The sequence below is a fragment of the Fragaria vesca genome, linkage group LG4 (genome assembly GCF_000184155.1).
Source record: "Fragaria vesca subsp. vesca linkage group LG4, FraVesHawaii_1.0, whole genome shotgun sequence".
In the NCBI taxonomy this organism is placed as follows: Eukaryota; Viridiplantae; Streptophyta; class Magnoliopsida; order Rosales; family Rosaceae; genus Fragaria; species Fragaria vesca.
Genome location: NC_020494.1, coordinates 19,103,495 through 19,120,468, shown reverse-complemented (window position 1 = coordinate 19,120,468; position 16,974 = coordinate 19,103,495). Strand labels below are relative to the sequence as shown.

Sequence of the window (16,974 nt, the reverse complement as noted above, 5' to 3'; positions counted from 1 at the left end):
TAGCCTTGATCTTGTACTCTTGTAGGAATAGTGTGTGAAGCTTTTACATTAGGCTTGCCAGCCAAGGTTAGTCCAATCGCTTAGTCTGTGAAGGGAATCTATGATGATGCCAAAGTGCTATTGCTAGCTCCAACCTTCCAGGTTCCAACTCCTTTCCGAGCAAGTTCATCTATCCGTTCCAACTCCTTTCCGTGCAAGTTCATCTATCCTAAAACCACTCTTTATTGCTAACTTTTAAATTCTAGGCACTGTTTTAGTCTTGTTCATTTTCACTCATTCAAGATGCTCACTGGTCTAAACCTTGCTCAACAAGGAGTGAAAGTGAAGTTCATCATCATGGGGAACATAGGTACCCACTGTCCTTTTCCCGCTTGTTGAGATTCTAGAAGATTCATGGCCTCAACTTCTCATAAGGGTTTAGGCATTGGGGTTCATCGGTCCCTTTACTTCCAGAACATTCTTGGCCAAAATCTTCACTTTCAACATCAACTAAACAAACAAAATAAAGTGGACAAAGGGTAATCAAATAATCCTAGTAGCCTAGTGTACCATATTTTGTCAATTACATTATTATCAACCAACAATCTTAATTGGATGTAATCTTAGTTTAAGCATTTAATACTGTAGCATCCTTAACAGAAATTATGTGCTTGCTACGTGTCGAAAGGTGATTCCACTCCTCAAACTGACCAGTGACAGTCATTTCTGCCAAGCATAAGATCATGACAGAGGCAAGATTCTGTACACTAAGCATAACTGCCATGACAAGTTGTGGCCAAAAGAAAAAAAGAAACAAAGAAAAAAACAGAACTGCCATGACAAGTTATTTACACTGGGGGAAACTTGAGGACCAATCTTTGACCTCTGAGCTCTTTTCCTTCCTATAAATATTGGCTTCATGAGCTTTGCTTCATCCACAGAAATCAGCATTGTTACCCCTGAGCTTACATTCAAAAGTCAATGTGAGCTTACATTCTTTTAGCTTTTTTAGTTGTCTTCTTGTCAATTGAGATTGTAGTGTTATGTCATTGCATTTTCTTTCAAATCTTTTGCTGTGTTCTGCATTCCCTTTACTGTTACTAGTTGAGAGTTACTAATTCTAGTTTTTACTTTGAAACAGCAATTGCCATTATCAACTAGTCACCATGGCCAAGACAGTGTCCTTGTATGGATTTCCCACTGTGGAGTCTCCAGAAGCAGTGACAAAATTTCTGGAGGAGTATACTGGAGAAGGAACTGTTCTCTCTGTGAATGTTCTTCCTCCAAAAGATGGCGCATCAAGATTGTCTGCCATAGTTCAATTCACAACAACAGAATGCGCTGAAAAAATACTTGCATCAGCCGATGATCAAAGCCTGTGGTACGGAGAGTCTTATCTGAAAGCTCGAGAATGGAAGACATCAACAGTCTTGGAAGAACTTGTGACACTTCACTTTGGATGCAAGATATCTGAGGAGAAGTTTTCGGTGCTTTGGACAAAATCAGATGTTTCGGTGACATTTGGGATGGAACTGAAAAATGTGCACTTGACTTTCTCGAACGATGGTGTAGAATACAAGCTGGAGCTCCCATATGATACTATTTGCAGGATTGAGCTGCATTGTCCATGTGATCAATTTAGAAAGTTTCTTCTCATCCAGGTTTGTCAAAGTTCTTATTGCCTTTTCTGCTATTTGCTGCAGATCATATATCGTTTATATACTTCCACTTAAATCTGAGTAACTTCTAACTTCAGCTAGCATCAAATATACTTCCACTTAAATCTGAGTAACTTATAACTTCAGCTAGCATCAAGCTCATTATCTTGCAAAATAAACTATATTCTATGGAATTTACATTTTATGAGTTATACCAGTAATGAATACTCCTGGGGTGTGCTTAAGCATCAATATTTTATAGGATTTATAGACTCATGTTGTATTTTACATAAAACGCAGTGACTTCTAGCACTGGATAATATACAGAAATATGGTCTCTCAGAGGGAAATTTAGGTCTGATGTCAATTTAATCACTATTTTCAGCTCTAAACTTATGATAAAGTGTGAGTATTTGAGCACTACCTATCACATTATAAATATTTTGATGCTTTGAGTGCTAAACTTTGTGTCACCTAGAGAAAATATCTAACATTTTTTCGTCATCCTCTTCTTGCCAGTTACGTGGTGCCCCTCGGATTTATAAGAAAGATGTAACTGTGAAAAATCAATGGGTTCGAGAAGTTGATTTTACTCCATCATGCTGCATTGGGCAATCCTCTTCTCTATGCTTGGAACTTCCATTTGAGTGTTCCCTTCCTGATCTACACAAGAGTTGTGTGCAGTATATAGAGAATGAGGGACAGTTTGGCCTGAAGAAAGGTAACAGTTTCTCTGGAAGTTCAGCTCTTGGTCCTATTCTGGCTCCACCCCTAGGCATTAACTTGCCATACAAAATCCTGTTCAAGATAAATTCATTGGTTCAGTATGGTTGTATTCCCGGGCAAGCTCTTGATGTCAATTTTTATAACCTAGTAGATCCTACTAGTATAAGAATTGAATATATAGAGTGTGCCCTGGACAAGCTGTTCAACTCCAAGGAGTGCTGCTATGAACCTGTAAGGTGGCTTCTTAAGCAGTACAACATGTACAAGGCATGCAAGCGGATCCCTCAGTCACCAGCTATTACTTTAGATGAAGGCTTTGTCTATGTACACAGAGTTCTTATCACACCAACTAAAGTATACTTCTGTGGTCCAGAGGTAAATCTCTCCAACCGTGTTTTAAGGAATTATCCTGAAGATATTGACAATTTTCTTCGAGTTTCATTCGTTGATGAGGACTTGGGGAAGATGAGGTCTGTAGACTTGAGTCCGCGGACACGTTGTGCAGAAGAGGAAAGAAGAACCAGAGTTTATGAAAGGATACTTTCTGTTCTAAGAGATGGGATAGTGATTGGTGAGAAGAAGTTTGAGCTTCTAGCATTTTCGGGTAGTCAGTTGCGACAGAATTCTGCATGGATGTTTGCTTCCAGAAAGGGACTTACTGCACAAGGGATAAGAGACTGGATGGGAGATTTCAGTCACATAACAAATGTGTCTAAATATGGTGCCAGGCTTGGTCAGTCTTTCAGCTCATCCTGGGAGACTTTTAGTGTTGGATCGGATGAAATTGAAGCAATTCCTGATGTAGAAATTAAAAGAAACGGAACCAATTATTGCTTCTCTGATGGAATTGGGAAGATATCTGCTGATTTTGCTGAAAGAGTGGCAAGAAAATGTGGGAAAAGTTCTACTCCATCCGCCTTTCAAATCCGCTATGGTGGCTACAAAGGTGTTGTGGCAGTTGATCCAACATTGTCAAAGAAGCTGGCATTGAGAAAGAGCATGTGCAAGTTCAAATCACTCAACACAAAGTTAGATGTCATAACATGGACCAAGTACCAGCCATGTTTCCTCAATCGTCAACTGATCACCCTTTTGTCCACCCTTGGAGTTAGGGATCGTGTTTTTGAGAAGAAGCAGAATCAAGCAATGGATCAGTTGGAAGGGATTCTAAATGATCCGCTGAAAGCACAGGAGGCACTGGGATTGATGTTTCAAGGAGAGGCCACCAACATTTTAAAGGAAATGCTGAATTGTTACAAGCCAAATGCAGAGCCGTTTCTCTCATTGATGCTGCAGTCATTATGTGCATCAAAACTTGCAGAACTTCGGAGCAAAACAAGGATTTTTGTTCAAAAAGGAAGATCTCTGATGGGATGTCTAGATGAAACTGGGACATTGGAATATGGTCAGGTATTTGTGCAATGTTCTCACCATGCTATCTTCACTGGCAACAAAACATCCTCAGCCGCAAGCCAAGGCAATTTTACTGTTGAGGGTAAAGTAGTTGTTGCCAAAAACCCTTGTGTACACCCTGGAGATGTGCGTGTTCTTATGGCTGTGGACGTGCCAGCGCTACAGCACATGGTCGATTGTGTTGTGTTCCCACAGAAAGGAAAAAGGTAACTTTCAGATTGCTTAATGCTTAGTCTTTCTTGAATGTTGCTATTAATTTGTTGCCTCCACTAGTGACTATATATACTGATTGCAACTTTTCTTTTCCCACTAAATAGGCCTCATCCTAATGAATGCTCAGGCAGTGATTTAGATGGAGATGATTACTTTGTTAGCTGGGATCATGATCTGATTCCTCCTCGGCAAACTAAACCGATGAACTATACTCCAGCACCAACTGTGGAATTGGATCATGACGTTACGATTGAGGTATTGTAAATTTTTGAATATCAGGTGTAGTTGGTATGTATACTCAAACATGACATGCATGATTTGATAGTTGATACTTTGTTCTGCTGTGTTACATTTCAGGAAGTCGCGGAGTCTTTTACCAACTACATTGTAAATGACAGCTTGGGCATCATTTCAAATGCACATCTTGTCACTTCAGATACTGAAGCACAGAAGGCTATGAGTTATAAATGTCTTAAGCTCGCCAAGCTCCACTCTCATGCTGTTGACTCTCCTAAAACTGGTGTGATAGTGAGACTGCCACCTAGTCTGCGCGTAAAAGCGTACCCAGATTTCCTGGAAAAGACAGACGCATCCACCTACGAGTCCAAGCGTGTGATTGGGAAGCTTTACCGACAGGTGAAAGATATTGCGCTAGGATCACAACACTCTTTTAAGTCCTTCACCAGGGAAGTAGCTAGGTGGTTTTATGATCCTGACATGGAGGTAGATGGATTCGAAGATTACATCGATGATGCCATGAGATACAAAAGTGAGTATGACTACAAGCTGGGAAAGCTGATGGACTATTATGGTATTAAAACTGAAGCTGAAATACTGAGTGGAAACATCACCAATGTATCAAAGTTCTTCAACAAGAGGAAGGACTTGGAGTCGATTAACTATGCTGTGAGGTCACTGAAGAAGGAAGCAAGGACATGGTTTTTCGAGAAGCCAAGTACTTGTGATGATCCATCAGATTTCGGAACTGACATCAGTATGTATGCAGCTAAAGCATCAGCATGGTACCATGTCACATATCATCATCGTTACTGGGGTTACTACAACAAAGGTATGGCAAGAGACCATTTCCTGAGTTTTCCATGGTGTGTTTTCGACATTCTCATCAAAATCAAGAGGTATCACAAAAGTAGAAGTCATCACCGAAGAGCCATTACTTGGCAGTCTACTAGCATCAGTGTGCCTGCTTGAGAATTGTATATTAATCCGCAGCTATTGTATATTTCCTTTAATTTGAAGTCGGGTATGTAATCAATAATTAGGAACTTGATTGCCCAATCTGTGGGTAACTTATTCTATTCTGTATTATGTTGATCAAATTTTAAAGTTTACCTCAAACAGATGAGAACGAGGTGAGAATAAGACATCATATTATTTATGGTTTATTTAGAGCGTACCTGTGGACGTGGATGAAGATACTCAAAATATATTTAAATATAACAGCGGGCAAAGCTCAAGGGTGGTGGAATGCAAGTACTTCCATTAAACCTGAACTTGTACATTTTGTGTCAAATAACTTTCCCTCAAATATCATCATGCTGATCAAAAATTTTTATTTCCGTCTTACTTTTCTTGTTGTTGGGTCCATTCAATTCTTCCATATCTCCAGCCGATCAAGTACGTACTTGAAGAGTGTGTTTCCTTCAGCCACTAGCGGCACTCCTCTGCAGTCCCCTGAAGGATGAGCAAGCTGCCATGCAAGTAGCTTCCGTTGCTGCCAGTGAATGCATTTGCATGTTAAACTTTTAGCTCTACGGCAACTCTTTATGGTGTGCTGGAATTAGAATGTAATGAATCTTGGTTCACCTCTTCCGCATGAATAAACTTGGAAATTAAGTTCAACACGAGTTTTCACTGAATGTAAAACTTGGTAATTAAGTTCGACACGAGTTTTCACCGAATGTAAAAAGCTGCTATGAAGATGAACACATCAGCTAGTGCCATGTTGGCTGATCCTATTCAACACAAGGATTCCCAGTGAAGAAAGGAAAAAACTGATACAAGATCTGAAAGTTCAAGTGTTGATCACAAGTCTGCATAATCAGAGGTATTACCTCAAGGATTACATGTACTGAGTTTTTCACTGGATCGTTTATGGTAAGTTAATCTCTTTATCTGTTAATTATCTTGAGTGAACAATTTCTGGTAAAAATCTTATGTTTAGGATTTTTCATATCAGGTTCTTTAGAGTGCTTATTTGCAGGATCTCTAATTATTTTAGGATATTTGACTTGGTGATTTTCCAAATCAAGTACATTAGAACTTGTTATCTGCATAAATCTTGCTTATCTGGTTTTGTATGTCTATGTGCTTCATCATTGGCTTCAGCATGATCAGAAAATTGAATTGCATATTTTAAATGGCTTTGTTATAACAGTAAACTGGTATATCAGTTTTGGAAAGTGCACAACAGATGTAACATGATTGCTTCCTATCTGAAATGATTTGTGATCTGGTCATTGAATGGCATCAGTTAAGGGGGAGTATTTTCATACTCTATAAATTGCTTCTGCTGCTTTTAGAAAGGCAGGCTTTTTGTATACTTTGTAGAAGATATGTGTTAACATTGCTCTTGAGTGGTTTTTCTGTTGACACTCATATTACAAATTGTCTGTGTGTGTTTACCTATCAACTAAATATCTCCTTCTTACTTGCAGATGGATTGCATTTGAGATTGTTGAAATCTGGTTTGGTGGAAGAGGAGAAACTGGTTGTGAATCAAAACCAAGGAATCCTGACTGTACAAGGAATAGTCGAACTTCCAACTGAAAGTGATACAGTTTCAGTGCTGCTGCATATTTACTGATTGTGTATAAGAATCAGTTGTAACATAATCTAGTTGTGTGAGAACTAGTATAGCTAAATGTGAGAGATCTCAGTTTGGCATGTCAGTTTCCTTTGTTAAGGTTACTTGATCTTCTCTACTTGTGTAAGAAGTAAGAAGAGAGAATTGTGTTCAACATTGTGTAGTTGAGTGAGAATTACACTTTGTATTCAGTTGTTCAAGATTAATAGAATAATCTTGCTTGGTGCCTTTTTCCCTCATTGAGGTTTTTGCACCAAGCTTTTGATATCTGTGTTTCTCATTGCATTTTAGCCATTTCTATACTTACACATCAGTTAGTGCCAGACCCAAAATCTAAATACCGATTGCTCATCATTCAGAGTTTCAGACCATCAAAAGAACAGAATTATAGCTTGTATAGGACATTGTATGAAATACTAATTAGCATTTTCATTCCTTGATCTTGTACTCTTGTAGGAATAGTGTTTGAATCCTTTACATTAGGGATTAGGCTTGCCAGCCAAGGTTGGTTAGTCCAATCGCAGTCTGTGAAGGGAATCTATGATGATGCTAAAGTGCTATTGCGGGCTCCAAGCTTCCAACTCCTTTCAGAGGAAGTCTATCTATCCAAAAAGCACTCTTTGTTGCTAACTTTCAGATTCTAGGCACTGTTTTAGTCTTATTCATTTTCACTCACCCAAATTAAGGATAAGACTAAACCTTGCTCGCTGCTCGCTGGTCTAAACCTTGCTCAACAAGGAGTGAAGTTCAGCATCCCCCTTGGTGAGATTCTAGAAGATTCATGGCCTGAACTTCTCGTAAGGGTCAAGGCATTGAGGTTCATCGGTCCCTTAACTTCCAGAATATTCTTGGCCAAAATGTTCACTTTCAACATCAACTAAACAAACAAAATAAAGTGGACAAAGGGTAATCAAATAATCCTAGTGAACTAGTGTACCATATTTTGTCAATTACATTATTATCAACCAACAATCTTAATTGGATGTGTAATCTTAGTTTAAGCATTTAGTACTTTAGCATCCTTAACAGAAATTATGTGCTTGCTACGTGTCGAAAGGTGATTCCACTCCTCAAGCTGACCAGTGACAGTCATTTCTGCCAAGCATGAGATCATGACAGAGGCAAGATTCTGTAGACTAAGCATAACTGCCATGACAAGTTATGGCCAAATGAAAAAAACAGAACTTCCAATCTGCCATGACAAGTTATTTACACTGTGGGAGATGTACTTGAAACTTGACGACCAACCTTTGACCTCTGAGCTCTTTTCCTTCCTATAAATATTGGCTTCAGGAGCTTTGCTTCATCCACAGAAATCAGCATTGTTACCTCTGAGCTTACATTCCAAAGTCAATGTGAGCTTCGCCTTACATTCTTTTAGCTTTTTTAGTTGTCTTCTTGTCAATTGAGATTGTAGTGTTATGTCATTGCATTTTCTTTCAAATCTTTTGCTGTGTTCTGCATTCCCTTTACTGTTACTAGTTGAGAGTTACTAATTCTAGTTTTTACTTTGAAACAGCAATTGCCATTATCAACTAGTCACCATGGTCAAGACAGTGTCCTTGTTTGGATTTCCCACTGTGGAGTCTCCAGAAGCAGTGACAAAATTTCTAGAGGAGTATACTGGAGAAGGAACTGTTCGGTGTGTGAATGTTCTTCCTCCAAAACGTAGAGGATCAAGATCATCTGCCATAGTTCAATTCACAACTGCAGAATGTGCTGAAATAATACTTCCATTAGCCGATGATCGAAGACTCTGGTATGGAGAGTCTTATCTGAAAGCTCGAGAATGGAAGGGTCACATAGCACCAAGATCAACAGCCATGGCCACCATCTCAGAGATCCCTCCCGAGACCAACAACCCTCCTACCAACCCCCCTACCACCAATGCTCCTGTCAACACCACTACCCAAACAGTTATCAATACCACAACTGCCAATTTTCTCACAATCAAGCTGGACCCCAACAATTATTCCTTGTGGCTTGCCCAAATCACTCCACTCCTCGAAAGTAAAAACCTTATGGGTTTTGTCAATGGCACCAAACTTTGTCCTCCGGCGTTTCTGCGCTCTGCATCTGGAGAACTCACAGATGCTATTAATCCGGCTTATGAAGAATGGATGGCCACCGATCAAATGATTCTCGGCTGGATCAATGAATCCTTAACCCCCTCAGTGTTGTCCACAGTCTCCCGCTCCATCTCATCTCACACAACATGGGCCTCTCTCTCTCGCCGATATGCTTCACCAAATCATAATCGGATTCTTCAGCTATGCAGCACACTCCTTCGCACAACACGAGGAGATTTGTCCATCTCTGACTACTTAGACAAGATCAACCAAGTGGCTGATACACTTGCACTCTCTGGCCATCCTGTTGCTGATGAAGATCTCATATCCATTATTATGAACAACGTCGGACCCCTGTATGAACACACTATTAGTTCTGCCCAAGCTCGCGACACACCGATTACCTATGATGGTTTGGAGGCCCTTCTCTTGGCTGCTGAGAGCAGGTTGCGCAACCACAACATCATAACCCTTGAATCTGCTCCTACAGCTTTGGTCACAAACCACTCCTCCACCGGCGGTTCCCGTGGTTGTGGTTCATTCAATAGCTCTCCAAGAGGCCGTGGCAATTATTCTCCACGGGGGTCTTTCTCTGGACCCTCTTCCTACAGCCGGGGTTCCAACTTTCCAACTCATCGCTTCTCTGCCATGGCTGCCGCTGCTACATCACCCCAATCCTCCTCCTCGGCCTGGCTCCTTGACACGGGTTCTAATACCCATATTACCAATGATCCCAATGCTCTCACTAATGCTCGTTCATACAACGGCACAGACACTGTCAGTGGTGTTGTTTCTGGCCCAGGTTTGCAGATCTCCAATGATATAGAACAGATGGCAATAGAGATTGAAGAGCAGATCGATCGAAACAAGTCCAAACCTGGTTTACTCAAGATTTGGCGTTCGGTGTCCGATTGACTATTATGATACATTTCTGGAAGCGGAACGACTCAATGAACCAAACTCGTCGCTTTGCCACGATATATGGGCTTTTTAGACCATCTGAGTCCGTTTAGGCCTTCAAAATACAGATATACTTGTTTTCAACAATTATTTTTAATAGTTTGTTTTGAAGTTGGTTTTCTTTTAATCCGTAGGCTTTTAGGTTTTGATGTTAGTTACTCTAGGGTTTATTTGCTCATATATAAGGAGCCTTTATCAGTTGTAGTTGTCAACTTTCATATTAATAAAACCTTTGAGTTTATCTCAATTTTCTGGTGGATTCCAGGTTCTCTTATGGATTCGAGAAAACCAGACTTGTGGATTCAAATCGCCGTTGGTGGATTCCAACGTTCATATTTCTGCTGCATCAATTGGTAATCAAAGTGGTTTTGTTCCTGTGATTATCAATTTGTATTCATGGGTGACGAAGCTCCTATTACTCAAGAAGAGTTCAATGCTCAGAATGAACGTCTCAATGCTCAGAATGAACACCTCAATGTTCAGATGGGAGAAATTCGACAATTGTTGCTTGGCTTGAACAACAACAACAACAACGACCTTAATTGTGGGAGGCATCAACAACGTGTTGTTGAGCGTGTTGTGGAGGATGATGACTCAGATTCGGAGGAAGAGTTGTCGGTTCTTGGTGATGATCAGATCAATCAAACTGATTACAAGATGAAGGCTGAAATTCCAACCTTCTCAAGACATCTGAAAATTGAAGAATTCCTTGATTGGCTGGTGGAAGTTGACAGATTCTTCGACATGATGGAAGTGCAGGAATCAAAGAGAGTTAAGATGGTCGCTTTCAGGCTGAAGAGTAGTGTTGTTGTATGGTGGGATCAATTGCAGCAAACTCGTCGGAGACAAGGAAAGACCGATTCAAACATGGTGGAGAATGCAGCAGTTGTTGAGGGATCGGTTTTCTCCAGCGGATTACGAGCAATTGCTCTATCGCATGTACATGAATTGTGTACAAGGCAATAGAACAGTAGATGAGTACACAAATGAGTTCTTGAGGTTGGCAGAACGCAATCAATTGGGGGAGTCAGAGACGCAAAAAGTGGCAATATATCTTAGTGGATTGAGACCTTCGATTCAAGAGAAAATTGGTTTACAAACTGTGTGGACCATCGCTGAGGCTCAGAATTTGGCATTGAAGGCAGAGCTAATGGAGAAAGCGAAAAAGACCTATTCCAATGTTGAGAGAGGAAGACAGATCCTATACCTGATAGGGTTCTTGGCCCTTTCAAAGGAGGAGAAAGCTGTGCAGGGTTGTTGAGAAGATGAAGAACCCTAAACAAAACCCAAAAACCAATCCTTATGCAAAACCTACTGGAGATATATGTTATCGTTGCAAGAAACTTGGGCATCGTTCCAATGTTTGCCCCGAACGAAAGAAGTTGAATATAGTGGAGAACGAAGGGGAAGTCAATGAAGATGAAGAAGATAGAGAAGATGATGGCTATAGTGGGGCTGAGTTTGCAATTGAAGAGGTTTGGAACGGGTGACTTTAGTGCTGCAGAGGATCATGTTGGCACCAAAGGAAGAGGGACAACGCCACAACATATTTCGTTCTGCATGTTCTATGAATAACGAAGTATGTCAAGTGATTGTGGACAATGGAAGCTATGAGAACTTTGTGTCGCAGAAATTGGTGGAGTTTTTGAAGCCGCCTACAGAACCTCATCCTAGGCCTTATAAACTAGGCTAGGTGAAAAAAGGACCTTAAGCAGAAGTTACAACAACATGCAGGGTGCCTATTTCCATTGGGAGACACTATCGTGATGAGGTGACTTGTGATGTTGTTGATATGGATGTCTGTCACATATTGTTGGGGAGGCCTTGGCAGTATGATCTGGATGTCACTCATAAGGGCAGGGATAATGTGATGTTGTTTACATGGAAGGAGCACAAGATTGCTATGGCTCCGTTAATCAATTCTGAAGGCCCCAAGAAAGGAAATTCGAGTTTTCTCACCATTAGCAACAACGATTGTGAGTTGAATGAGGCCATAAAAGAATCCAAAACCATTTTTCCTATAGTGGTTAAGGGATTGATGGCAGTAGATCAAGAAGCAAGGGGAGAGATTCCGAAGGAGGTTTGGGAACTGTTAAAAGGATTTAAGAAGTTAATTGTTGATGATACCCTTACTGAGTTGCCACCCATAAGAGACATTCAACATCAAATAGACTTCATTCTAGGAGCTAGCCTACCTAACCTGCCACATTACCGGATGAGCCCTAAGGAGTGTGAGATCTTAAGGGAGATTATTGAAGATCTGCCAAAGAAGGGGTTTATTCGAGAGAGTATGAGCCCTTGTGCGGTTCCTGTTTTGCTAGTACCTAAGAAAGGAGGACCATGGAGGATGTGTGTGGACAATAGAGTCATCAACAAGATAACAATCAAGTACGGGTTTCCTATCCCACGCCTCGAAGACATGCTTGATGAGTTGAATGGTTCCAAGTGGTTCTCGAAGATAGATTTGAGAAGTGGATATCACCAGATTCGAGTCAAACTTGGAGATGAGTGGAAAACGGCGTTCAAGACCAAAGATGGGTTATATGAGTGGTTGGTAATGCCTTTTGGATTGTCCAATGCTCCTAGCACCTTCATGAGACTTATGAATCAAGTTCTTCGTCCTTTCATTGGAACCAGGGTTGTTGTTTATTTTGATGATATCCTTATTTATAGTAAGTAGAAAAGCGAGCACCTAGAGCATGTGAGACAAGTTCTTGAGATGCTACGGGATAACAAGTTGTACATCAACCTAAAGAAGTGTACTTTTTGCACCAATAAGTTACTGTTTTTGCGCTTTGTGGTTTGAGAGGATGGTATACAGGTTGATGAAGAGAAGGTACGTGCAATTAGAGATTTCAGTACCATCACTACACCAATTACTGAATGCATGAAGAAAGGCAAGTTTCATTGGGGTGAAGAGCAAGAGCAGAGTTTTGCACTTATCAAAGAGAAGTTTTGTACCGCACCGGTTTTGGCTCTTCCAGACTTTGACAAGATATTCAAGGTCGAATGTGATGCTAGTGGTGTTGGAGTGGGGGTTGTCTTGTCCCAAGAAAAGAGGGCAGTGGCTTTCTTTAGCAAGAAGTTGAGTGAAGCTCGCCAAAAATAGAGTACCTATGACCAAGAGTTCTATGCAGTAGTGAGGGCTTTAAGGCAGTGGGAGCATTATTTGATCTAGAGGAAGTTTATTTTGTTCACTGATCATCAAGCTTTGAACAGTCAAAAACATGTGAACAAGATGCATATCAGGTGGGTGACGTTCTTGCAGAAATTTCCTTTTGTGATCAAGCATAAATCTGGAACACTCAACAAGGTGGCAGATCTATTGAGCAGGCGAGCTAGTTTGTTGGTTACTTTGTCTCAAGATGTAACTGGTTTTGACTTTTTGAAGGAATTATATGAGGCAGATGATGATTTCAAGCAGGTTTGGGAGCAGTGTGTTAGCAAGAAACAACTAGTTGCTGGTTTCCTTATCCATGAAGGTTATTTGTTTCGTGGCAATAAGCTATGTGTGCCCAAATCTTCTTTGAGAGAGAAGCTGATTCGTGATTTGCATGGGGGAGGATTAAGCGGTCACTTTGGGAAAGACAAGACAACTACAAGCTTGGAGGAGCATTATTACTGGCCTCAATTAAAGCGAGATGTCAGCAATATTGTCAGGAAGTGCTATGTTTGTCAGGTATCTAAAGGTCAGTCCCAGAATATTGGTCTTTACATGCTTTTACTCGTTCCTGATGATATTTGGCAAGATGTTTCTATGGACTTTGTATTGGGTTTACCTCAGACTCAAAGAGGAGTGGATTCTGTGTTTGTGGTGGTGGATAGATTTTCAAAGATGAGTCACTTCATTCCTTACAAGAAAACTGCAGATGCTGTGAATATAGCCAAACTGTTTTTAAGGGAGCTAGGTTGTTCGATTGCATGGAGTGCCTAAGTCCATCACTTTCGACCGTGATACAAAGTTTTTGAGCCACTTTTGGCTAACATTATGGAGGCAGTTTGGAACAACTTTGAAGAGGAGTACTACAGCTCACCCCCAAACAGATGGGCAAACTGAAGTTACCAATAAGAGTTGGGAAATATGATCAGGAGCGTCTGTAAGCCGAAGCAATGAGATCTTGCCTTACCTCAGGTAGAATTTGCTTACAACTATTCTATGCATAGTGCCATTGGCAAGTCACCTTTCTCTGTGGTCTACACTTCTGCCCCACGACATGTAGTAGATTTGGCAAAGTTGCCAAGAGGTCAGGGAGTTAGTGATTCTGCAATTAAAATGGCAGAGAGAGTTCAAACAGTTCAAGAAGAGATAAAGGCAACGTTGGAGGAGACAAATGCAAGTATAAGCATGCTGTCGACAAGCACAGACGTGGTGTTTAAGGAAGGGGATTCAGTCATGGTCTTCCCAAGGAAAGAGAGGTATCCTGTTGGCACTTCTAACAAGCTGAAACCCAAGAAATATGGGCCATTCAAAGTATTGAAGAAGATTAATGATAATGCTTATGTTATTGATCTACATGTTTCCATGGGGATTTCAAATTCTTTTAAGAATTAAATTCAGTTTACCCCCATGAGGTTTGGGAGTAACTTCATGTTAATCCTTATACTTTCAATTTCATCAGTATACCCCTCAAACTTTTGAATTTTCCTCAAGCGTGACCCATGTCCTATATTCTGTCTAAATCGGACGTTAACTGCTGATAATTTTAACCTTAACTGTAAGACCCGTATCTAAAATTTGGGCAAATCAGACCTTATATGTTCAAATTGGACCTTAACTGCTAATAATTAACGGTCAATTTAAACGGATTATGAGAATTTAGGCATGACAGACAGAAATTGAAGAGTTCGAGGGGTAAACTGATGAAAATAAAAGTGTAGGGACTAACATGAAATCACCCCCAAACCATAAAGGGGTAAACTGAATTTAATTCTTCTTTTAATGTTGCTGATCTGCATGAATTTCATGAGGATGATTCTCTTTCTGCTGATAATAACTCGGGGTCGAGTTCTTCTGAAGTGGAGGAGACTGATATAGAACAGATAGCGATAGAGATTGAACAGCAAATCGATCGAAACAAGTCCAAACCCGGTTTGCTCCAGATTTGGCGTTCGGTGTCCGATTGACTATTATGATACCTTTTTGGAAGCAGAACGGCCCAACGAACCAAACTTGTCACTTCGCCACGACGTATGGGTTTTTTAGGTCATCCGAGTCCATTTAGGCCTTTAAAATACAGATTTACTTGTTTTCAACAATTATTTTTAGAATTAAATTCAGTTTACCCCCTTGTGGTTTGGGGGTGACTTCATGTTAGTCCCTACACTTTTATTTTCATCAATTTACCCTCTTGAACTCTTCAATTTCTGTCTGTCGTGCCCAAATTCTCATATTCCGTTTGAATTGACCTTTAATTATCAGCAGTTAAGGTCCGATTTGGACATATAAGGTCCGATTTGCCCAAATTCTAGATACTGGCCTTACAGTTAAGGTTAAAATTATCAGCAGTTAACATCCGATTTGGACAGAATATAGGACATTTGGTCACGCTTGAGGAAAATTCAAAAGTTTGAGGGGTAAACTGATGAAATTGAAAGTATAGGGATTAACATGAAGTTACTCGCAAACTTCATTGGGGTAAACTGAATTTAATTCTTATTTTTAATAGTTTGTTTTGGATTTGGTTTTCTTTTAATCCGTGAGCTTTTAGGCTTTGATGTTAGTTGCCCTAGAGTTTATTTGCTCCTATAGAAGGAGCCTTTATCAGTTGTAGTCATCAGCTTTCATATTAATAAAACCTTTAAGTTTATCTCAATTTTCTAGTGGATTCCAGATTCTCTTATGGATTCTAGCACTTCCTCTCCAACGGCGGCTACCGGGCATGATCCAAATCCTCTCACAGTGACTACTACCACAACCACACAATCTGCTCAACCACAAGCCCATAACTCAAGCCTACCAACAGCAAACCAATCCAACCCAACTCCATTCCCCATAATCTCACAAGTGACGGCTCGATGGAGCGATACAAAGCCCGGCTGATTGCCAAGGGCTTTCAGCAGCAAGAAGGTATTGACTATGGTGAAACATTCAGTCCGGTAATCAAACACTCTTCCATTCGATTAATTTTAGCTATTGCTGTCTCTTTTGGCTGGACTATAAGACAATTGGATGTGCAAAATGTCTTCTTACATGGATATTTGTCAGAAGATGTCTATATGCAGCAACCCCAAGGTTTTATTGATTCCTAGTATCCCAAACATGTTTGCAAACTACGGCGAAGCTTGTATGGCCTCAAACAAGCCCCTCATGCTTGGTTCTCTTGTTTCTCTGCCTATTTGGAAGAATTGGGGTCCACTGCCTCTCATGCCGATTCCTCTCTTTTCACTTATCACTCAGGCTCTATCAAGCTTTATCTTCTGATATATGTAGATGATATCCTCATTACTGGTACTCATCTTGATCACATCAACACTCTCATTGCCAATTTGGGTTAACTTTTCTCAATGAAGGACTTGGGCCATTTGCACTATTTCTTGGGAATTGAAGCAGACGCTCCTCCAGTGGCCTTGCTCTCACACAAACAAAGTACACTTTGGATCTTCTCCATCAGACCAATATGACTGATGTACAACCTGCTTCTACACCAGCAAGTAACAAGCGTCTTAGCATCACTGATGGAACTCCTCTTCCAGATGGCACTCAGTATCACAGCGTGGTAGGAGCCCTGCAGTATTAAACCATCACTCGACCTGATATCTCTTATGCTATTAATCAGGTTTGCCAATTTCTTCATTCTCCAACTACTATCCATTGGGTTGCTGTAAAAAGGATTCTTTGTTACCTAAACACACTCCTACCTATGGCTTATTTTACACCCCAAGCTCTTTGCATATCACTGGCTATATTATGCTGGCGATCCAGACACTAGAATTTCAACCGGTGGCACATGTATTTATTTAGGCAAAAATCTGATTTCCTGGAGCTCTAAAAAGCAAGCAGGTGTTTCCCGCTCAAGCATGGAGGCAGAATAGCGCCAATTGGCCTACACAGCTGCTCATCTATCTTGGTTTCGCATCCTATTTCGTGACTTACGAATTCCACTTCAACCTCCTAAATTATGGTGTGATAACA

At 40.6% G+C, this 16,974-nt stretch overlaps 2 protein-coding genes across 2 annotated transcripts; both read left to right on the top strand.

Moving 5' to 3' along the window:
• Positions 1 to 1,145: 1,145 nt before the first annotated feature.
• LOC101303220 (RNA-dependent RNA polymerase 1-like) lies at positions 1,146 to 5,198 on the top strand. The gene is made up of 4 exons (XM_004298453.1): positions 1,146 to 1,640; positions 2,157 to 3,982; positions 4,094 to 4,244; positions 4,347 to 5,198. Exons 1-4 carry the CDS (start codon positions 1,146 to 1,148, stop codon positions 5,196 to 5,198), a joined length of 3,324 nt encoding a protein of 1,107 aa, XP_004298501.1.
• Positions 5,199 to 8,122: 2,924 nt separating this feature from the next.
• LOC101292694 lies at positions 8,123 to 10,029 on the top strand. The gene is made up of 2 exons (XM_004297380.1): positions 8,123 to 8,168; positions 8,333 to 10,029. Exon 2 carries the CDS (start codon positions 8,358 to 8,360, stop codon positions 9,795 to 9,797), a length of 1,440 nt encoding a protein of 479 aa, XP_004297428.1. The 5' UTR covers positions 8,123 to 8,168; positions 8,333 to 8,357; the 3' UTR covers positions 9,798 to 10,029.
• The last annotated feature ends 6,945 nt before the right edge of the window (positions 10,030 to 16,974 follow it).